The sequence below is a fragment of the Equus quagga genome, chromosome 6 (assembly GCF_021613505.1).
Source record: "Equus quagga isolate Etosha38 chromosome 6, UCLA_HA_Equagga_1.0, whole genome shotgun sequence".
NCBI lineage: Eukaryota > Metazoa > Chordata > Mammalia > Perissodactyla > Equidae > Equus > Equus quagga.
The window spans coordinates 55,375,006-55,399,086 of record NC_060272.1 but is presented as its reverse complement, the minus strand read 5'-3'; the positions used below and the strand labels follow the sequence as shown (position 1 = coordinate 55,399,086).

Sequence of the window (24,081 nt, the reverse complement as noted above, 5' to 3'; positions counted from 1 at the left end):
GTATCAGGAGATGGTCACATAACTCATTTTTATGTGAGTAATACTAAACTTTCATCTTTGAGTGACTCTGCTTTTATTAATAGAATTTTAAACTCCTTAGGAACATGGTGATTCAAATTGCTCCAGTTGTTTCTCTAGATGTAGGTCTGGGGCCGTTATACTTTTTTTTCAGGGATATTTGCCTGTTACCATAAAAATCCTTTTCCAGAGTATGGCAGCCACCACTGATGCTGAAATAGAGATAAAATTTGGTTTCATTCAGTGTACTTCTTACATGGGAATTGTTTAATCCCTAAAGAAGCTTTTTAGCCTCTGAGCCAAAGTGCTGGAGAAATAGACTTTTTTCCAATAAAGCTTACCCAACCTGTAATCAAAGAGTGGCCCATTTCGTGCCAAGAAAGGGGCATCACTCCTTGAGTTGTAAAATGGAGAGAAGCATAAAGAGAACCTTGCTTACTCTGCTCTCCCTAATCCAAGATGCAGATTTAAAACTCTCTCCAGGAATTACATGGAAATCCCTCGGTGTTGTAAAAGCAGGCAAAGAAAGTGCTCACTCAAACCTAGGAGACACCAAGAGAGACTGCTTGTCCAAGGGGAAGAGAGTTGTCTAAAGGGCCTAGGAAAAACCACAATTGCCACCATGGCCCAAAAAGAAAATTAGAGGAATGGCATAGATTTGATCTGTCTCTTCGTATGTATCAGTGAATAAAACACTCGCCTGTCTCAGGCTTTTTAACAAAGGTTCAGGTGACCAGGAACAGAGGATCTTTGCTAATTCATTGGTAGAAGCCAAAATCAAGATTCCAAAATGGTCAGGTCATCAGGATTGCAAAGTGGTCAGAATGCTATGTTTCGCTGGGGCTGTAGAAGAGAATGCCAGAGGTGTCATGATGATCGCAAGCAAAAGCTCCTGCATCCAGGATATACAGAAGGGGGTTTAATTTCCTTAGAACAGTGGTTCTTAAAAGTGTGGTTCCCAGTCTGGCAACATCAGCATCACCTAGGAACTTATAAGAAATGTAAATTTTCAGACCCTACTCAAGAGCTAGGGATCAGAAACTCTAGGGGAGGCAGCGGTGGAAAGTGAGATCCAGCAATCTGATTTCAGCCCTCCAGGAAATTCTGATGCATGCTAAAGTTCGAGAACTACTGCCTTAGAAACTTTCCTTTTCATCCTCAAATTCCATTCATTTAAATTTTTTAGAAGCTTAGCATAAAAGAAGGCATCATGCCACTGTTTTTTGAAGCCGTATATCCTTTGTCTGAAAAATGAACCTAGTATTTATGTGTCAATGTATGTCTCTTATTAAGCTGATAGATTTCTCAGGACCACTTGATTATTGGGTTTAGATTTGCTTCCTTGAGGAAACTCCTTCCTTCCAGCATTTCTATTCTGCATACTTTCACAGGTCAAAAGAAAACAGCGAGTTTTAGTGTGATTTTCTTAAATTCAGTGAGATCTTCCCATAAATAAATAAATACAACTTTTTCTCAAAAAGCTTCCATCGTTTTTGAAGTTTCTAGATGAGGGACAAGTTTACATGAAACTTGGATCCTTAATATCCTTATAAGGTAGGTGTGTAAGAAAAGAATTGAGTCAATCAGAAATTCTGATTGGAACCCGTGGCTTTTATTATTTTTTGGGTAACATTTCTTTCTAAACAACCCATCAATTTCCCAAGTAAGAAATGTGTATAATTTCATAGCATGCTTGGGACGGGACAAGAATTATGACTCGAAACAGTAGGCTCACAGAGGAGATTTTACAGACACAGCAGCAAGCTTATACCTGCTGGATCAGTGCCTGATCTCTGCTGCGGAAGAAACCAGAGAAGCCAAGGACCTCTCCCCTCGGCAGGGACCACAAGGGCCTCTCTGGAAGTTTGACTAAGAGCCCACTTCCCAGACCTCTCTTGGTTTTTCCCCAGGCATCTGAGAAGAGCCTGAAGCAGGACCTGAACTTTTAGAAACTTCCACCAGGCTTGTTACTTGGTCAGCAGAATTAATGAACACAACACAGGGCATACTCTATGCCAAGAGCTGAAGGAAGAGATGAAAGAACTGGAGTTCAAATGCCAGGCCCCGAGGAGTTCAAAGTCTTTTCCGTGCTTGTCAAAATGAGATGAGCCAGAGAAGAGGCGTGTGCCTTATGAGGAAAGCCAGGACTGATTAGAGGGAAGGGAAAGCAACTAACCTTTTTTATTCTGCTGGGCCCTGAAGATCCTGCCAAAAGGGAGACTGTTGTTTCTCTTTCGGCCGCGCATATCTGGGGACACAGCCTGACAGCAAGAATTCCCATCTGGTCTTTTGACCAAGCCTCAGAGGGATCCTTGCAAACTGCTGTTTGAAGGAGGGATCCAGCTGCTTGGCCTGAGGGAAACACACCTTTAGGTGACATGTCACTCATTTTAGGTACAGATTTGCATCATCCGTCACCCACAAACAGGCCTCTCAAAATGTAGCACTCTACTTCACTGCTGGGAATTGCCAAATGCCGAAGCAGCGGTAAAAGTCTCCATCCTTGAAAGCATCACTTACCCTTTTCCTTTGTGCTAAAACAGGGAGATTTTGCCTCAGAACTCCTGAGCTGACTCAAGAATTCTTGGAATTTCCAAGGGAGAACATCCTTCACGGAGCCTCCCGCCTGTGGGTGTCCAGCTGCACCTCTCGCAGGATGCTTGACTTTGGTCCACGGGGGTTGGCTGTGTTCTTCATCTCCCTCCTAGAACAAAAACTAACCAGTACAGGTTTATTTCTGAGGGGAAAATGGAGAGACTTGACTTAGTTTGGTTTCTAGAAGAGGCACCGTTTACTGTGTGAGGCCTTGTATGATACCCTGGGTTTGATTATTTTTTAAGTCAAAGTTTTCCAATATATCACTGCTTTTCTGGTTATGAAGAGAATTTCGTGGTACTTTGCTTTTTACCACATATAATAATTTACAGTGTGTCTGGCTGGCATGTCCCAGGACTGCTGTAACTACAGGCTAATTCTGGCAGGCAGCTCACTGCTCCTCATCATTTGACTCTTAAAGGGGAAATGGGGTTTGCTGAAGCAAAACCAAGATGCTGATAAAAATGAAAATGAGTTTTGTTAATAACTTTGAAAATCAAGACAGATGTATCGAAGCATTCTTTCAAGCAGATTGGCATCCTTCTCCAAAGCCTGTGAAGATAATTTGTGATAAAAATTCAAATTTATTGTTGCATAGTCTGTCTCCCCTACTGGAATCAAGCCAGCCTTTTAAAGCCAGATCTGTCCCTTCTCCTCTCTTTCCCTCTCCCTCTGTCCCTCTCCTTTTATCACTCTCCTTCTCCCTCCCTCCAGGTTGGCAGTGGAGGTGGGGCAGGAGTGCACAAGGAAGAAAGAGAGGAAAAGAGGAAGTCTGTCCTAGATCGAAAGTCCCCCAGTGGCAGAACCCGATTAGTGTTAGTGTTGTAAGAGTTAAATGAGTCAGTGCGTGTCAAGCCCTTCCCACTGTACTCACAGTGTTGAGGACATAATAAGGACTCAGTAACTGGTAACTCCGTTTCTTAGTCATCCTCCAGCACCTGGCCCTGGGCTTTCACTAAGTAAGTGCTCAATAAAAGTTTGTTGTCTTCAGTTGCATATTCCCCTTCTCCTGGTCTTTCTGTTTTGATACCATTATCCCATAAGTTGATAGGAAGATGGTACTCCTAAGAACATTTGCTCTAATTAAATTTAAATTCCAAGCATTAAGAAGCATGTTTAAACAAAGACTATTCATTGCCCAAAAATTTTCAGAACTTTTATGCATACAGAATTCAGTGCCACGTGCCGAATAGACTGTGGCCCAGGAGTGAAACTCAGCCTCATTCTAATTATCAACAAACGTTTGTCAGCACCTTCTTGCATTCAAGGCGCTGTGTACCCAAGGGATATGGAGAGGGTTAGATGAAGTCTACCCTGCCCTCAAGGGTATGAGACACTTTATGAAAGGGAGAAATAAACATTTTAAATTAATAAAAATACAGTGCCTAATGCCAAATATGTTCTAAAGCCATTAATTTAAATTCAATAACCAAAATGAACATCACTATCCAGCGTATGTACTTCATCCAATATTTAGTGAGTATACATTGAACACACATCTTGGAAGAGTAAAACGAAAACATCCCTTGCTTCATAGGCAACCCCTAAACCACTCCATAGTGCACAAACAAATGCTCTTGGATTTTAATGACACCTCATTTAAACTCTGAGACCTTTATAGGAGCAAGCACACTTTTAATCATGAAGAGTGTTTTCTGGGTTGTGAATTTTCCATGGAAACTCACCACAACATAGGTACAGATTTTTTTTTTTTTTAATTTCAGTAAGTCAAACAAGGATTTTCCAAATCTTTTAGCCAACCAAGTCAAATGTGAGGGACTCGTAATTAGGTTCCATTGGAATTAGCGCTATTCAGTCTGTCTGAATAGGTTTATATGTTGCTGGAAGCTTTAGGTTAAAAAAAGTTACTAAGAAGGTTCTCTCTGGCTATCTGCTTGATCTCTTTGAACACCCAGACTGCCATCGTCTGTCTGTCTGTGTAAACTGATTTAGTTTATTTCCTGCATGAGAGTGGTTTTGAAAGATATAAAGGATGCCCAACAGGGAGGTTACAGTCAGGCACAAGCCTGAGAAGAGGCTCAGCGCTGCCCCCAGCACCAGCCTGGGCGCAGAAGGAAGGGGCTGTTGAGTGCCAGACCAGGGTCGTGCAGCCGACTGATGGGACCAACTGAAGGGGGCCGCGTACCTCGAAGCTTCTGGAAACTTCCTTTTAGGAAACATTGAATGTGATCTAAGCAGGTTTGCTCTGGAGTGGCTCACAACTCTGCAGAGGGACAAGAGCATTCAGACATGGAAAGGGAGGTGGTGTAGTCCAAGGCCACATGCCGGGGGCTGAGCTCCCTGCACCGGCAGACCCCAAAGGCAGGAGCGTCAGCAGTGAGAGGAAATTTGGAAGGATAAGCTGTTGGTAGACTTCTGTTTTCACATGTTTCTGTTTCACCTGAAGGAGAAACAGAGCAGGGTGGACATCCATCAGCAACCACCGGATTAAAAACAAGCGTTTTATTTTCAACCACAACAGAATGTCTTCTGGGAACCCAAGTGCCACACAAAGAAATGTGATTAATTAAAACTAATGTGGCTCCAAGATGATGAAATAAATCCTCTGAGGTGGGCTGAGTAGCCTGCTTCATTCCTAAACTCTTGAAATAGAGCTTCATTTATAAGGAGCCAAAGCTTTTTCTCTGTTTCTTCCTTTTTTAGAAATCTTGCTAATCTTGCCAAAGGAATTCAAATAAATGTTTGCTTGGCATAGATTTTTCAGTTCCCTGCTTTTATGTACAGTTACAGTTCCCTTTTCATAATGGACATACTTCCGAAAAGGATAGAAATCATTTCTTTTGGTAAATGTCTTACCTTTTAAATGCAAGAGACAGCTGGTGTTAAATTGATCCTGTAGCATAGGATTCCTTTGTAATGCATGCACTCCTTCTGCCCGTCCAGGCTGTGTTTATCTGTTTTGTAAATTTACATTTGGAGCCCAAAGTGTGTTTCAGCTTAACCCCCTTAAAATCTTATTTTTATGTAGCACCTGACAATGTCATATGCCTGACATCTCTCTCTATATGCACAAGTTTTCCATAATCATGTGTTTCATGTAAAATTGATTTGTGCTGCTGGAGCTGCATTGTGTCTGGGAGACCATGGATTTTCCCCAACACTCGAAGCAGTCAGCTGTGCTGCACCTCCATAAAACCCAGTTGAGCCCTCGCTGAGGTTCTCAGATAGTCCACACCTGGTCCATACTAGCCTGGAGCTGGGTGGGTTCTCTGAATGGTTTCCTATGTGACAGCCCAGCACACGGTCCCAGCTGCATTTGCAGAGCAGACTCCAGGTCTGTTAAGCCTGGCCCCTTGCCTAGTGACGTGAGGCCCTGGAGCTGGGCGAAGGGCTTGGGCTGATGGGCAGTTGGCAGGCAGAGGAGAAAAGTTGAGGAAGTTAAGGGCCAGTCTTCAGAGAGGGAGAACCACAGAGACTTTGACCTGGAAAAGTGTAGACACCTGGCCAGTGAGCAGCAAGAGGTCATGGCATGACCACGGGTGCCGAGCCCTCGGGGCTCTGATGCCTCTCCACTGCCGGGAGCACCGTGACCTAGAGTACAGTTTATTATGTTTTCTGGGCATTTCGTTCTGATAAGGTTTGATACAGGATCATTACATAGGGGAGTAGATTTAATCCTGTTTTCTTAGCAGGCTGTAAGGACACTGAGGGAATATTTATGTAATAAGATGCAAAGTTGCTATGGAAAATACTATAGCAACCTAACATCTTCCCAGAGCCAGGCAGCCACTTGTAACAGCAATCTAAATTTACATTTATTTTAGTGTCATTTTATCGACACTCTTAGTATCTCACTCTGACAGGATGTTAAAATATGTTTTCAGCTTGCATTTGAGCAAAATTAACACAGTGTTGTTGGAATTTAAGTGTGGCTTGTACAACTTCTGGAAAAAAATCAGAATATTTTCAAGGGAGTTTAGATGACAGAATCTGGGTAAGTTTGTTTTCTTTTTTTCTTTCCTAAACATAGGAAAGAATCTCTTAGTAGCCTAATTTTTCCTTTTAGTTTGTAAATGATAGTAGGAATTTCTGATTATGAAAAGGGGTTATCCTTTTCAACATTGACGTAATTTGTCTATTCCTCATCTGTGATTCTATTGATGCTTATAGAAAACACTTTTAGTAGATCAGCGCATTGCCTTCCAGCAGCATGTAACATTTTAAAAATAAAATCTGTTTTTCATGTAAAAATAATACCTGGTCATTTTAGAAAATCTAATGACTTAAGAATAACAAAAGAAGAGAATAAAACTGTGTTCATTATAACACTACAAAAGACTGGTTTCTATGTTTTTTCTCCTGCACAGCTTAACAGTATAAGCATTTTCCATGTATTTTTTAAAGCTCAGAAACAATAATTCTACCTGATTTTGTTTTCAGTCAGGCCTCCTTGAGTAACAGGTGAATATTTCTTTTTAAAAACTTCCTTTTTCATATGTTAATAAAATAGAAAATATAGAGCAAATGAGTGTGTATCCTTTCTGGATCATGGACTCTTTCTCATGAACCTTTGGGAGTTGAAGCTATAATCTTTGAGGTGGTCAGAGTGGATACCTGAGGTCATTGAAAGGCTGATGACTGGACCAGCCCTCCACAAAGTATCTTTTAGGTTCCTTAAATGTGAGTGTGGCAGAGAAGCTAGAGATATGTAGCCGGTCGGTAGTGGAAAGATAGTAGCTATTGATTTTCTTCTGTGCCTCCCCATCTAAAATCTTAAAGTGTGACTATAATACTGTTGAAGTGGGACATTGGCCAAAAAAATCAATACCAGACCATATTAAAACATACACTGTTACCAACTTCTTAGCACTGTGATATACTGTTTACGAGCATCATTGTCCCAGTTCTCCTATGCTTTTATATTGCATTGTTCATCAAAACACAGTTGGTGACATAAAGTTATTATACCTTGACTCCTAACACTGTTGTCCGTGAGCTTCATTAATCAAAGACCTGAAGATGCTGGGTCTACTGTATGAGTACAGAAAGTGAGGACAAGAGGACATCCTGTAGAAATCCAGTTAGCCATACACAGTTAAATGCCACATAACTAATGAAAAAAGTAATTGAAAGAAGTAATTACTTTCTTCCTTTTCTCAGAAATTCCACCTGCCAGGATATGATACTTATAGTTAGAAGCTCTGGAAATTGAAGTTTATAGCAATTTAAAAATTACTATCATAGTAAGCTCTCCCATATCTAAATGGCTTAGAGACTCTTCTTTTTCACTGGGGTGAATGTCCTTGATACCAAAGAGGGACTAAGTGCTCAGCAACTGTTCTCCCCAGTTCCAGGAGACAATGTGTGAAGGCTTCTGAGAAGTGACCAGAGAGGGGAAGTTTTATTTTAGACTCTGCATCAATAGCAAAGAAGTGAAGAGAAACATTTCTGGAGCAGAAGTTGCAAGACAGAGTCCATTAATTGTAGTGCTTCAGGCAGGGTGTTGCGGGTTCCTTAATGAACCCACTGTAACTTCTAGAGCTGCTGTCCCAGAGGCCTTTCCTTCCCCTGGGGCATGATGGGTCATTGCCATTTGAGGCAATTACCTAAATATTCAGTGATCAGGATTACTTTGGAAACACATAAATATCTAACAATAGGCTATTGGTTAATTAATCATATATCCATAAGCAACCTTGGAAAAAATCATGTTTTAAAGACTATATAATGGCATGAGAGAAGATTCTCAATATGTTGCTAAGTCATAAAAGCAGTTACAAATTAATATACAGATATTCCAGTTGTGTGTTTGTGTCGTGTTCATAATTTATATGTTAGAGGAAAATCTGTAAGGATATAGGTCAAAATACTCAGTGATTATTTCTAGATGGTGCAATTACAGGTGATTTTTTTCCTCCTTTGTGCATCTCAAAAATGTCCACAGTATATACAAGTTTTATTTTAATTAAACTATAATAAATACTGGTTTAAAAAATACTAGGAGAATCTGTGGTAACCTTCATGTTGATTGAGGAATACCACCTGACCATTTCCAACCATTCAGGAGAGTCAAAAGTAGTAACAAATGGTAACTAGCATCAGATGATGGAAGTTTATTGAACTGCCTTCTTTTGCTTTAAATTAGGAAATTTCCACATTTAATTTGTTATACTCTGGTTACCTCCCAAGGCCACATCGTCTTACAATTTCCTATTCCAAAAGCGGATCATCTCTGCATAATTATTAAATTAAAGATCCAAGGAATAATTCAAGTTCTAAACCAGGCAGACATGTTGAGTTCTTACCCACAGGAAGATTTGCAATGATTAAGGGTCTCTTCTAGACCCTTAGAAATCATCTGTACAACCTCCTCCTTTTTTCACAAATAGGAATATGCAGTCCCATATTGAGAAGTTGTGTTATTTGCCCAAGAGAGTAAATGAAAAGTCTAGAACTCAATACTAGTTTCCTTCTTTCCAGACTAATGACCTTTCTATGGCACCACTGAATTTTATGGGGAAAAAATCTCCAAAATATTCCTCAAATCCCTTAAGTGGCATCATAAGAGTCAGTAACCAAATAAAATCAACCAAGGATTTTGAATGCCTCATGTGCATGGCACCATGATGCCATTTGGAGTCAAAGGTAGACTGGAGACACTTATTGCCATAAAATGTTAACCCAGACAAAGCTGACTGGGGCTTGTGCTTAGTGTTCCCATTATTTTTTGTATTTTCTACTAACTAGAAAGAGATTGGCTTCGATATGGACAGTGCATCCAACAAACTGTTTTTAAGCCCATTCCAACAGAAATGCCAGCTTTTAAAAATATTCAGGAAATTGGCACAGTCCCTTCCTAGTTGAGTGATATTTATTTCCTGAAAAACAATCTGCTCTATGGCTTTAGGCGAGAAGAAGAAATGCTTTGAAGAGGTGAAGCAAATGCTTTGGGAAGGAGCCATGCCATGTCATGTATTTCCTTTGATAAACCACACACACTGTCACAACCCATGTTTTCCATTTCCTAACTCTCCATGAAGGTAAAGAGAAAAACAAAGATATTTCTCAAAACACAGGCACAGACTTGATGGTTGATCTGGAATGATCTGAGCTACAATATTAGCCCTTTGATTTCCCATCTCATCCCATGTTTCCTCTGCATCCCCAGGGCCTGGGAGAGCCTACCTGAAGACCAGTTCATTGGCTCTCCATCTAATTTCAAGACTTATTGAAGTGCTCTGCCTGCTTCCTTGTTCCTGAGGCTTGTCTTTATGAGATGTACCTCTCAATAAATCTTAAAAATAACAGTCTGAGGGAGAGCATCTACAATAATATCAATCTTATTGAGATGCACAGACTCAGGATAAGATCTTAGAAGTAATGTCTTCTCCTTCCCCACCCCATGTTCGAAATTAATGAGAAAAAAATGTGGTTTTTTACCCCCAGTAATAGTTATCTGGAATGATGAATAAATTCTGCAAGTTTATACTGAGTGTTTTTTATAAATACAAGTTTTCAGGCACAACTTAAGTGACAAGACATTTGGCAAATCTTTTGGAGGTAGGATAAGAGATTTCATTTTTCCTTTTGTGATTTACTGGTCAATTAAGAAATGTCTCCACCTGCTATACTAGACTTTTCCAGTGTAGTAATCTGAGCATCTTAAAGCCATCCATTTCTCTATCCTTAGCTCTTTGCCTCTATGAGTTATCTTGGGCAATGTCATAATACAAGGCAGTGATAAGATTAAAACCACAAATATTCAGTGAATTCTTACAATGTGTGTGGACCCATGGTATCATTTGTCTTGCAGTGCCAGATTAAGGGGAAAAATTAGCAAACAAAGTCTTAAAAGACTAATTGAGACTCAGTCTTTGATCTGAGAATATTGCTTATCTACTCTTAAAAATCCTAGTGGCGTATTATCAGAGTTCTCCTTTTCCTGGTCTGTACGGTGTCTGCTCTGTCTCAGACATCGCGCTCAAAACTAGCAGATAAACTCTAACATACAGAACTGTGAGAGCTGAGAGTATCTGAGAAGAAGTTGAGTAAATCTGTTAATCTGAATTCTGTTTTATCCCTGAAGAAGATTTTGTTTGTTTCTTTGTTTTAAACAAATAAGGGTGAAAACATTCTGAGGTGGGAGGACCTTTGACCCCATATGCCCCTTAAAGACTAGTTCAGGATCTTTTCTTCTCTGAATGGCCAGCACTTTGCATTGTGCACCATAGGTGGACAACAGTTTGTTTAAATGAATGGGTAGGAAATTAAAACTAGGAAGAACTAATTTTTAATCTGTTAAAGGATTTTTTTCAGCTTCCACCAAAAAAAAAAAAAAAAAAACCCTATTATCTAGTTAATCCTCACAGTATTAACCACATTTTTCAGATGAGGTCTAATGGAGATTTACTAAGTTGCTGCAAGTCTCATAACTGGCTTGTGGCTTTAGAGCCCCTTCGCTCTCTCTAATACCCCTCTGCCTCCCTCCTGTGTATAATCAGTGTCTACACGACTCTCTGAGGTTGACAGAAGCAGAAACGTGGGATGCAGAAGAGCATGGCCAGTGTTCCTCTGAGGACTACTGCTCCTTGGAAACGCCCGATGGTCCCCAAACCACCACATGCACTACTCATTCCTCTTGGAATTCTGCTTGCATAATTATATATCAGAGACCCTATATGTTGCTCTTGAGAGGAGGAAGAATGACATGTTCTTTCAGGTCATTAAATCATGGGGGACTGTGGCAAGATGAAGGATGGAGCTAAAAGGAAGAACAGCAAAGAAATAAGGTAACATTTGCAACGTTTCCCCCCTAGAACTAGGTTGAAATTATTGCAGATGGAAAATATATCTTAATTTTTTTCAGTAATTGAAAGTTGTTAAGTCCTTGGGCTTCTGAAATAGGAATTAAAACTTCACTGGGACTTTTTGCCCCTCCTATATAACATTTAGGCTCCTAAGGAATATTATAATTGATGCCAGATCGTCAGCACCATGTTAACAAGCACTTCATATAAAACCATCCATAGCACCTTCTCTCTCATGTTCAATAAAAAGCTAGTAACAAGAGAGCTGCTTTCTCAGAGGAATTCTTTTAACCTTTCAAAAACAAAATATTTCATGCTAATTCCTGCTTAATTGGAGGGAAGTCATTTCTTTAAAATCATTGAATATGAGTTTGAAGTCTGTTCCATCCCTGTCCTCTTTAATTCAATCAAGGTCACCTCATAAACTTCCCCAAACAGCTCTATTTCTCAATTAGAAAAGGGGTAGAGCTGTTTAAAAGCATTTAGGGTTTAATTAATAGTGCTTAACTGGGGCTTCAGCACTTGCAGAGCTTTTATAAGGAGTTGCTAGTGAGAATAAAACATTGCTACCTGAAAAATTATACTCATCAGAAAGTAAAAACAAATCATTTTAATGAGCAAAGTAAAACCTGCTTTCTATGGGAATGTGAGAAAGATTATCATGCGCAATATATAGAGGGTTTTAATATCTGAACAACTCTCTCCTAGGGAAAAATTGCTATAATTTAACCATCTAGACAGTTTTGAAAATACGTGCACTTTTCTTGCCTAAGAACTGCGAGAAGATGAATGCTGAGTTTGTCGGAGCAGGATTTTATAGCACTCAAGCTCTGGGGATGAAAAGAAGTGATGAGAAGATGGGTCCTGCTGAAGAATGTGAACTGGAGCCATCTGAACGGATGAGACATCAACAGATCTGAAAATAAGTTTTGGGGAGGCTCCCTACCACGTTTCCCTCCCATTTTCTGGGCCTGACTGAGGAATACCAAGCTCACCTTGATGATCTTTCGAAGATTCAGTCCTTTGCCTGGTCAGATCGTTAGAAAGCCTCTGAGAAAGTGGCCTCCACGGGTGAGAATGGGTGTCCCTGGAAGAGAAAGTTTAGAGTCACTGAAGAGGGTGAAGGAATCACTTTGAAGCATATACGGTCAGAGGCCCCTTGAGGATCTTATTTTTGTTTCCATCGTGGCTTGGCAAATGACGTCCCATCCCTAAGCCTCAGCTCTCTCAGTAGTAACATAAGTCTCATCCTAAGCGAGTTTCTCAAGGTCGTAAGAAATAACCAATTAAGGGATTCCGTGGCATTTTGCAAATACCAGGTACTGTGGCGGTGTGGAGAATTGATACCAGTGAGCAATCACAGGAGCCATAAATGAGTGACTCTCAGCCCTGGCTGCACATGAGAAAGACCTGGGAAACTTTATACAAATACCAGCGCCTGGGGGTCAATACCAGGCATCTATGTTATTAAAATACTCCTCAGGTGATTCTGATGCACAAAGGATGGAAACCCACCAGCATGTAACATGAGGATTGATGGCCGTTGATAATAGGTGTGAAAGAAGGGGGAAAAAAGAAAGGTTGAGGTAAGGTAATAAAATATGAGACCCAGAAGAAAATAAAAATGGAATAAAAGATAAAAATGTTTAGTGGAAAGGAAGTGACTGACAGAGGCAATAGTAAGGGACCCAAGAAGGAAGAAATGAAAGGGCGGTCATCTGTTAAAGTATGGCATACACGGCACAGGTGGAGATGTCCCCTCATCATGTCTGCATGAGGTGCATCTGAAGTGTCCTTTGATTGAAACGAAAAAAGTCTAGTTGGGAGGAAAGAAAAAATGAAGGTAGCCTGATGCAGAAATATGTGATGAGAGCCAAGGACAGAGTCTCTGCTTTTCTCTGACTCTAGGAGAACAGCCAGAGACTGTTCTCATCCATCAGTAGTGAGAGGGATGCAAGGATGCCTGGGCATTTGCCAAAGAGAGAAGCCTCTGAGGACCTAGCAACTGGTGTCGGGAGAGTGCAGTGTGCATGCAGGACAGGCCTCCTCTCCCGCAGTGAGAGGCTGGTCCGAGGGCCCTCTGTCAGGGGTCATGGGTCCTCACAGAGCACCGAGGTTCAGCCAGGCCTCTCCTGGGTGCATGCCACAAGTCTGCTGCAGCAGGAACTGTCTCCAGAAATATGGCAAAGAAAGGTGATACACAACAACAACTAGTAGGTTAGAAAAATGTCTTTCGGAGACACTGCCTGGAGGATTTATGAAAGCATTCAGTCACAGTATCCTCACGGGAGAGTCAGTAAGCAGCATTCAGAGAGGAGCAGGTAGAGAGATTAATGAAATGTGAGAAAGCAAGGCAGATGGCAGAGCATCCTAAAAGGCCATGTTGGATGGTGAAAGCTGGAGAGGAGAAGGTTCTCTCAATAACAGAGAAGCTGTTAGAAAAGTCTGAGAGAAAGCAGACGTCAAAAAATAATGAAAGAGAGTTATGAAGAAAGCATGAGGAATTGAGGATCTGGCCCCTAAAGTCCAGGGAAGTAGTCCCAAAACTTTGGCATGCATTAGAATCACCCTAGAAACTTGCTAAAGTGCACATCCCCAGGCCCTATTCCAGAAACTCAGATTCAGAGAGTCTGAGAGGGGTCCAAGAATGCTCACTTGAGAGATACCGAGGTAGGACAAACGGCTGCGTGTGGAACAAACTTTGGGGAGTACTGGCCTCGAGATAGCAATTAGTTGTTCATACTAGTTTCATTCTACCTTGGTTATGTCTTTCAAGAGGATGGGGATTCTTTTTGTCCTAATGCCAGGCACGAATAAGTGTGTGGAAATCAGTCTCCACTCTGGTGTTGAGGGACCTGGGGAGGAGGTGACTTCATGGGCAGCCCCAGCCTAGCACTGCCCACCACTTTCCACCAAGCTTCTAAGCAAAGTCTTGGTTCCCACTGGGTAGACCGAATAATTAGAGTTTATATAAGGCCCAAAAATGGAGAGAAGGAGAAGGTTTTCCATTTGACTCATCTTTGTTATCCTAAGTATTTGGTGTTTTAAAATAAAACCTTTGTGGGAAAAGTCACTCTTCCTTGCGAAGGGCAATGCCTGGGACTGAGAACACTGTCTGTGTGGGCTGACCTTCATTCACATTTCAGAGTGTGGATGTGTTTTATGTTTTAGAAACCACTGGTTCCTGTGTGTGTGTGTGTGTGTGTGTGTGTATGTGTGTGTGTGTGTGTGTGTGTGTGTGTAGGGGGTCAGTAGAAGTAGGAAAACATCAATTCTTGAGGTTTCTTGAAGAAAATTAGAAGAGACCATTTGTTAAAAGGGAAAGAAATCTGCAAGTTGGGAGGAGAAAGAGGTGATGGCCCTTACGTGCAGGAGATGAGGAAACGAGAGGAGTAATCCCTTCAGGGGAAGGGTCTCGTTGAAAGCTTCTCTCTGGACAAGACCAACTACTACTTGGGTGAAGTCGCACAGAGCAAGGCCCAGCTGTGGAGTCCTGTACCCAAGGGAGGGCACTGTCTGTGAGGGAGGAGTAACTGTTCCTGCAAATGAGTGTCATTATGTGATTTATCTTGGTCTGTCTAGGTCTGACTGCCCTAAAAAAGAATCGTTAAAGCCTTCAGAGGGTAGAAAACAGGTAGTCCTGTATCATGGAAGTCAAAATAGGGATTGAAAGTGAAAAAGAAAACAGAAATCTAATGAAAAGAAAATGAGTAGGAGGAAAATGTTCCTCTTCGTTGCCAGCTGCCCTGACATGGAGCCCCTAAGAACCCAGCCTCCTTTTTTCTCCCCACCGCTAACCTTGCCCTGTCAGCTTTGGCACCTTCTCCTTCTGGAGATTCCTTTGTGAAAGCAGTCTCCACTGTGTGGTGGCCCCACTCCTGTTTCCCTTCAGCTTATCAAAGCATGAGCTGGACTTTAAGGCCCAGCCCAGCCCAGCCCAGCCCAGTGCACGTTCTTCACGAAAGAGCAGTCGCTCAGCTCTCCGCTCCCAGCCAGAAGCCTCCTGTTCTTTTGTCCTACCACCACAACACACTGTGCAGAGAGCCCCTCGTGGGGCAGTTCTGTGTGGCTTCCACCAGGTCCACACCTGTAGTTGGTGCTTCCTGCAGCTGGGCAGGGAGCTGAGGTCAGGCGGGGCTGTGCTTAGCCTGGAGTGGGCACTCAGCTCACGTCTGTAGGAGTCCCCGCATGTGCTTCCTGAGGACTCTAAAGGCCCCTCTCACCCGGCACAGCGTCCTTCACCAGCATTTTAAATGGCAGACTTACCCTGCGATTGGAAGAACTGAATGTGCCTCTTTCCTTGGCTTGTTTTCCTCTGAGGACAATGGGGGTCGTTGGGGGAGGTATCAGAGGACAGTGATGTCAGTGGGAAAGCAGTAAGGCATGATGTGAAGTCTCAATAGTGTCAACAGCCCAGCAGCACCTCATAGTCACTGCCACTGGTGCAGACCACTTCGTTAGGAGGAGCTATATGGAGGGGATTTTTTTTCTGAGTCACCTGCTGCCAGTTGTGCCTCTAGACTCACATTTAAGCCATTATAATAACAGGATCTAGCTTACCTGCACTCTCCAAATTACCCTTATTCCACTGGCCTCACACAAAGATGGAAATAGACACTGCATTGTGCTTCTGTTTAGCTCTCCCTAATAACAGCTAATGCACAGACTGGAATACACAGTGCAAATATAAAATGTTATGTCAATGCTAAGTTGTAATAATAATAATCCTGAAAGAGTGTAGCAGAAGGAATTTCCCTGAGCAATTTGAGGAAGATTGCTGCTTCGGTGGGGATGCAGGTGTTACTGAAAAGCAGATCGATTGTGGTTTGTGGGTACTGTCGGAGGCTGTCCAGCAGGAGAGTGGCGGTGCAGCAGGCCCCGCACCATGCTTTTCAGCTCTGTGCCTGATCACTGAGAGGCACCGAGGGTGATGGCAGCCGCCAGACCCAGTGCTTTCGTCTGGTTATCTGAGGGTGAGTCTGGTCCTTGTCTCTGGCCTTCCTCAGCCCATTCAGACCCTGGGGACAGGGCTCTATGGGAAGAGAGCCTCCGCCACCTTGATTCTAACTGACGGTATGGGACACTTAGAGAAGCAGGGCATTGATGCATTCGGATGGGTGGAGTGGGCACTCTAACTTTTGTCCTTCAGTAGTCCTGAGAGCAGTGTGAGTCCCTGGACACAGCTCTCTTAATGGAGCCTTCTTGACTACCTGAGCCTCAGAAGCTCCGTGGTTAGAGGCATTCTCTGTGGCCATTTCAGAGGAGACAGACGCAAGGCAGAAGGAGAGATCCCTAAGTGGTTTGAGTCAGGCCTCAAGACTGCCAGAAGGGTGAGTTTAACTTCCATGTGGATCATTCCCAGACTCCTCGTGCAAAAGATCTATGTGTGTTTCTTTTTTTTTTTTTTTAAAGATTTTATTTTTTCCCCTTTTTCTCCCCAAAGCCCCCCGGTACATAGTTGTGTGTATTCTTCGTTGTGGGTTCTTCTAGTTGTGGTATGTGGGATGCTGCCTCAGCGTGGTTTGATGAGCAGTGCCATGTCCGCGCCCAGGATTCGAACCAACGAAACACTGGGCCGCCTGCAGCGGAGCACGCGAACTTAACCACTCGGCCACGGGGCCAGCCCCCTATGTGTGTTTCTTTTAAAGAAAGGTCATCTCCGCTTTCCTAGGAGAGCCTCTCTCCAGCAGAACACTCCCCAAACAGAGCCAGGAGTGGAATGTTTTCCTCTCTTAGGAACAAATTAGCCACGACAGTAATGTCCCTGGTTTCCTCCTCTCTCGAGCTTCAGCACTTACCTGTCCCCAGGCCACCCCGAAGGCTTTACATCAGGAGTTTAGGTTCCGAAGTCAGCCTTGCTGAGTATAAACTCTGCACCTCCAGCCAGCCGTGCAAGCTCCATGGCTCTCAAACTCAGTCCCACCACCTGTAAGATAGAGATAACCGTTGTATTTACTGTGATATTTTTGTGAGGGTGAAAGGAGATTGTGCAAACACTAGGCTTAGCACACTGCCTGGCACATAAAAATTGTTAGCTTTTACCACCACTATTACCATTACTATTGCTATTACCGTTACTGCTGCTGCTATTTGAGGAAAACAGTCATGACTGTACCTTTTGCCCACATCTGCGCCTCACTCCCTAAGGAGGTGCTCACACATTGGAACAGGGCTGGGACAGGACCACCTTCACAGGAGCAGAGCATGGAGCTGGGGTTCCTACAAAACAAGGTCAAGGGATGCAACCGAAACGACAAACCAAGCTTGTGGTTCTTTCAAAGTATTTGTCCAAACAAGCTATCTGTGACCCCAGTTCAGGAACCAGGTAATAAGAATGCGCTGTGGTCCGAGCCGCGGGTCTCAGAGTGTGATCTCGGCCCCAGCAGCATCGGCACCTGCTGGGGACATGGAGGAATGCACATTCTCAGGCTTTATCCTGGACAGACCAAACTGGAAACTCTGGGCATAGGGCCCGAAAATATATGTTTCAGCACGCCCACCAGGAGATGCCAGCCAGTATTGGGGAAATACTGGGTTAGAGTAACACCAGCTTCTTTATAAATAAGTCCCGATTTTTCTGTGGCTTAACGACAACAACAACAGAAGAGTTGATTTCTTTGACACAGAAGAGTCCAAAGCAGATATCTTGGTCTGTGGGCACCTGTCCTCCATGTGGTGATTGAGAGACCAAGTTCCCATTCCAGCAGCGGGAAGAGAATGAGAGATTGTGCAGAAGGCACCTGTCACTGCCCCATCACACTCCATTGGTGAGACCCCTATATGGCAACTTCTGGGGCAGCCACCTCTCAGGAACAACGCTGCACTACGCAAAAAAAAAAAAAAAAAGCATGAAGTTGGGTACACAGTGTGCTGTGTCTGCCACAGAAGAGCAACTGGACACCCCGGGCACCAGGCAAGAAGAATCAGACTGCAGGGAGGCGGAGGGAGCTGGAGAGGCCCCGAGTCACCAGGCCATAGGGGCTGGAAGGTGACCAGATATCACGGAATATTTTCCAGGCCTCAGGCCCATCCAATCATCCTGTTCTCTGGACCTATGGGCACAACCGCCTCTCTGGGCAGCAGCCAATGAAATCCTTGAAGAAGACTTTCTTTGCACATAGGAAAGAAATGCACAGTTCATCGGCATCCTCCCAGCTGAGGTGGGAGGGAGAATGTTAAACACAGAGTTTTCCTAAGACACAGAGGCGAGCAGTTCTTGAGAAATCCAGATATTGTTAGCGACAATATGTTAAAGTGTTTTATTATTTAGTTACATCTTGCCTGAGCATGAAAAAGATATTAACATACTGTCAGCTTACTGGGACATAACCCAAAATAACTTACAATTTTCATATAGTGCTAATTATTTTTCTGACGCTGGCTCAGGCTGGTAAGAGAGAGATTTCAAGCTTTCACCAGATTATTTACTTAAAGAAGTTAAGCATGCCATTATCTGTTCCCATGGAAACACAGTAAGTAATACAGGAGGAAGAGGAGGAGGTCACTTTGACCATAATTAATATAAAGAATAATGGTTTGTCTAGAATCTACTAAAGGCTACAGTGAGCTGCTGTAATACCTTTAAACCTCTTCCTCAGAGGCACCATTTCGTCTTTGGATCAATTTTCATGCACTAGCATCACTTTTGGTAATTTTAGTGGGCTAGTGCTAATTTTTGAAATGTAATTTAATCTTGTTTGGCAGAGTTTTTTCCAATGGTGTTATTTCATTTTTGGCTCAATCAGAAAATCCCAGTAAGAGAATTTTCCTAAGGTCCTGAGCAAGTGTAAATTGATGACTGCCCTGGCCTTCCGCTTGTATGTGCCACCACTCCTTGCCCATGGCTTCTCAATAAACAGTTGATTGGTGAGTGAATTAGTGATAATCCAAAGGCACCACTAGGTTCAGCAGTGCCTTTAAAATCACCAAAGGCAGATTTAATTATGTTCAGAATAGTTTACAGTTAAACTGTCTTATTGCAGTCTTGTTTTTAAATTGAAAATTGGTAATCCACATGTGGTGGATCTTAGCTAAATATTCCATTTATTGGAGCACAGTGCACTCCTCAGGGATTCTTACAAAAAGACGCATACTACGGTTTATTTTTAATCCTTATGCTTATTTGAATAGTGGATTTGTTGTGCGGTCTCTCAAGGGTAAATTTTATCATGGAAGCTTGATTTTTCAAAACTTTTTCATTTAATACAGTGTCCCAGAAAGAACTAAAAGAAAAAAAAAGAGAAGTGAAAGAATGGAACTTTCAAGCTTCTGGATTTTTAATACACTGAGAAATGATATTGTTAGAAATTATTAGGATTTTGTTTCTTTTAGAGTCCAAGAAACATAATCTCGCTTCCTCCGGGAAGTCTCGTCTGAGGGGTAGATTCAAGGCTGCAACGTGACACCAAATAATGTGTACAAACAGGTGGCCTCAAGTTAAGTGGAGTCAATGTACAATTTCTCACCCTTTAGAAGATAACCACTTTGCTGCCACACGAGTAACAAAATTTTTTTGGCAAATATCAAGCTTGAAATCATTTAATCAGGAATGTAAATCGGTTATATGCCCCAATTATAAAAACGTTGATGGGATTGGCTATGGTATTGATTTTTGAGGGGTGGAGGGTGGATAGAGTTCCAGCTACTGGGTTTTTTTCATATATATATAATGATATCACATCCTTATTCCAGAAATGCAAACAGCATTGTATCCTACTTGGCAGGAACAGTGGTCACTTGGCTTAGCCAAGAATAAAAACTGTCAGCAGTGCCATTCCACAGGCTCATAAGAGAACCCCTAAAATAATGGATGGTGCCTCTCCTATATGTATTTATGTTCAGATAATTTATTTAAATAATGTTGCTGGCACATGCTTTATAGCTGCTTGCATTTTGCTACACAGATTTCAGTGTATCTTGCAGACTATGCACTTCATTTGGAAAATGTAATTTCCATCCCTGCATACTAATCGATTTCTTCACAAACACCTGCTATCAGTTATGATAATAAAAATGCCACTCTGAATTGAAAAAGGGCCAAATAGAGCTTCCTAAGGAAATGACTTAAGTGTCTTTGAATGCTACTAAATGTAGTAATGTGCTTCTGTAGTGCCAACACTTTTTTCATCATTTGCATTTTCTGTAATTTTGCCCTATTACAACATCCCTCTCTCAAATGATGCCTCATAACCACTTCCTTATGGATCGGTAAACTGAGTTGTCAGGAGTTGGTGTCTGAGGGTGTGGACCAGATCTGAAGTTGGGCTGCACAGTGTGGGAAAGCACTAGCTCATGCTCCTGGGGAAACCCTGGCTCATTTCTGATTTTATAAGTTCCTGAAAACTGTAAAATTGGCTGTTCCTTGGTTTTGCACATCCATATACACCAAATAAAATTTCCTTTATCCATTCTCTTCAGCCTCCAGTTCATTCCGCGCACCATTGCCAAACTAATCTTCCTAAATCGCCAATTTCATCACGTCCTTCCACTGCCCTAGCACCTTCAGTGGTTCTCACTTGGCCTCTCCACTGAGTCCAGCTCTCTAGCTTGACTTCTGAGCCTCCATCTCTCTCATCACCTGAGATGGCTCACCTGCCTCCCACTGCTTCCAGACAGACTCTTGCCTTTTGGTCAAGCTTCTCTCCTTCCTGCCCCAAATATTTCTATCTTCAGTTCCCATTCCGAGCTTCGCTTGTGCTTGCACTCCTGACTGAGTTGTCCTTCCCCAGTTCGTGGGCTTTCATGTTTTAAAGCCCTCTTCTTATTCCGGTCTGCATTTTTCTTTCTCTTCTCTGAACTCCTACAGGATGGATTCCCTTGTCATAGACCTTGACACTGAGTTGCTCATTTATTTATTCATTCAACCAATATTAATTGAGTGCCTACTGTATACCAGGCACCAGGCTATCCTCTTCTCCTTTGAGAAGAACTGTAGTTTCCTTTCAAATGTATCAGTTTCTATTATATTTTCAGCTCCTTGAGAGAAAAGACATATTCTATCTCCTTCTTTGTGATCCAAGAAGCCCAGGAAGGCCTGGACACAGAGGACATATTCAGTAAATGCTTATAGACTAATTGATCCATGATGGTTTGAGGTAGGGAATTTTCTGGTGGATTGCATGCTCTCTTTGATTAGTATTGCAGTGTGTACTATACATAGATTATCATTTTGCAAAGTAGAATACCATAAAACACTCAACTGTAAAAACTATTAACATAGTTTGATGTTTGATGTTTGAGGAGAGAATTCCCTGGGGTCTCAGAGCACCTCAGTAAAGATGTATCATCATTGTACTCTAATGTGCAGGTAGAGCCTCCGGGAGGCTGGCCTTGATCTGGCTCTCTGATTGGGATGGGGAGGAGGATATGGAAATGACCATGGAGTGAGAAGCTCCTGCGCAGTAGGCTCCACGGCACACTTACAAACCAGAAGTTACTTCTTTGAAGAAGTTTCTGATAAGCTCTTAAAATTTTCTTTCACTTTTCTCTTGCTTACAAAAGTCGAGAATGAATTTTCTCTGGGAGGGGGAAGGAAGTATGGGAAACTGGTGGGAGAGTAAATGGGGAGAATTAGAGACTGGTTTCCAACAGCCTGGTAAGAACTAAACGTATCTGGACTGGCAGAACAGCCCGGTGACTGAGAGCGAAGACTCTGCAGCCAGTGGCCTGGGCTTGAAGACTGTCAATGCTGCTTTTGTAGGATCGGACACTCTCTTTCATATCCCTGTGCCTCATTTTTCTCATCTGTGAAGCGGGGGATAAGAACAGCATCCACATCATAGGCTAGATGGGGGAGGAAGTGAGTTAGTTCATGCAAAGCTCTTGGTCCAATGTCTATTATATGGTGGGTGCTCAGCAAACTATTACTGTTATTAGACCACTAAACAATAAGCCAGAAACTAGGGCAAGGGATTCCCCATCCTGGATTTTGTTTTGTACCGTTCCTTCTTCTCTTCTCTTAGTTTCAGTTGTTTCTGCAGCCTTGCAATGTGTAAGACCCGGAGTTAACTGTCTCACTTTCTCAGTAAGATAGAGGTGTGAGTGAGGTCTGAATCTATACATAGAGAATTTTAGGCTTCAGGAAGGAGTATTAGAGTAACCACTCAGCCTTGTAGGGAAAAAGAGTTTTAATCTGCTGACGAAACAGATGGAACTAGGTTACCATTCTGATAGGAGTTAGAGAAAACAGTTTGTGCAATTTGGCCCAGCAGTAGAGCAGGGAAGACTGGTGTGCATACAAATTCCTCTCTCCCCTGGGCTGCTGCCGCATGCCTCAACTTGTGGAACTGCTGATTATTTGAAAGGACCCGGCGCTCCAAGGAGCTAAGCAATCCTGCAGAAAGGGAGAGGACAATAATGGGGTAGATAGGATTGTTGCCTGGAATTCTGAATGCTGTCATCACCTAGCAACACACACTGATTTCTGAGAGGGTGCCTAGGATTGGAGGAGAGGTCAAGAGACAAGAATTTGGAAGGAATTAATCCTGTGCCTACAAGAAACATTCATACAGAAAACCAGACAAATAGAATAGATAAAAATTCCGAAAGAAGTAAAGCTCACCAACTGCAAAATAAAGACCCCAGGGTAAGGCATTTCAGTTGTATCTCTGAGCTGGTACGAACATTAAGAATTTGGGTGAGAAACTCTTTCCCGCTGAAGGCCCCTCAATCCAAGCAAGAGGGGAGCCCACCTAAACTTGTTCTGTTTGTCTTCCAGCCCTGGCTGCTCAGGCCTACGCTCTTAAAGAGGAGAATGACAGTCTCCGTTGGCAGCTGGATGCCTACAGGAATGAGGTGGAGCTGCTGAAACAAGAAAAAGAACAGCTCTTTCGAACAGAAGAAAACCTCACCAAGGACCAGCAGCTCCAGTTCCTGCAGCAAACCATGCAAGGCATGCAGCAGGTACCCGGGCCCAGGGGAGTTTTCTTTTTTTCTTTTTTTTGACAGAGAGAGGAATGTGTGTATTAAGTGGAAGTGCAATGGCAGCCACATGCCAGGAAAGGTGAAGGAGAAGAAATGACATCTGAAAGCTAAGTTGCTAGGAAAGGAAAGTGCTAATGACTGTTTGTGCAAGGGTGGAATCTGGAGGAAAGCCAAGCTAAAGAAACACACCCTCGAGGTGGGAAGTAGAGGAAGAGAATCTAGGAGATTAAAAGGTTTGTATATGAAGTTTAGCCTCATGGCAAGCAGTCAGAAAAATCCTTGCTGATCGTGATGTAAGTGTTTTGTAATCTTGGAACTTATTAAAATCATGCCAACTGATTTTACAAAGGCATGATGAGTTTGTTTGTTTTCAAGACCCCTGAAAATGTAAAGTATATTGTTTCCACTTCTTCTGGATTATTCTTAGGATCTAGTCAGTTTCTATGAACACCCCACATATTTAAGAAATATTTGCTGATAGAATGGATGAAGCACCGGAATTGGGTGGATAGATGACTTTAGAAAGAGGCCAGTATCTGTGCTTTTGTTAAAGAGTGCCAGACTCCACCTTGGCACATTCAAGTTAAAGATGTGTATTTCCAGCAATTGTTAGAAAAGGAACTCTGGGCTTTGGAGGAAGAAGGAATATGGACTGTGGGAAATGAGGGGTTGAGATTAGGGGAAAACCTGAGCGCTGGCCATGGAGGAATGGAATCAAAGATTCATAGCTGGATTTCTACCTGCAAACAGCCGTTGACACATGATACGCTTTAGGTGT

General features: G+C 42.6%; 1 protein-coding gene across 10 annotated transcripts in view; it reads left to right on the top strand.

Annotated features, from left to right (window-relative positions):
• The window catches only part of ENOX1 (ecto-NOX disulfide-thiol exchanger 1), a 535,380-nt gene that overhangs the window by 427,281 nt on the left and 84,018 nt on the right, over positions 1–24,081 (top strand). For all 10 annotated transcript variants that reach the window (XM_046663943.1, XM_046663938.1, XM_046663939.1 and 7 more), the window contains one exon: positions 23,098–23,282. In XM_046663943.1, coding sequence (XP_046519899.1) covers positions 23,098–23,282 — 185 coding nt within the window. The remainder of the gene's footprint in view (positions 1–23,097; positions 23,283–24,081) is intronic.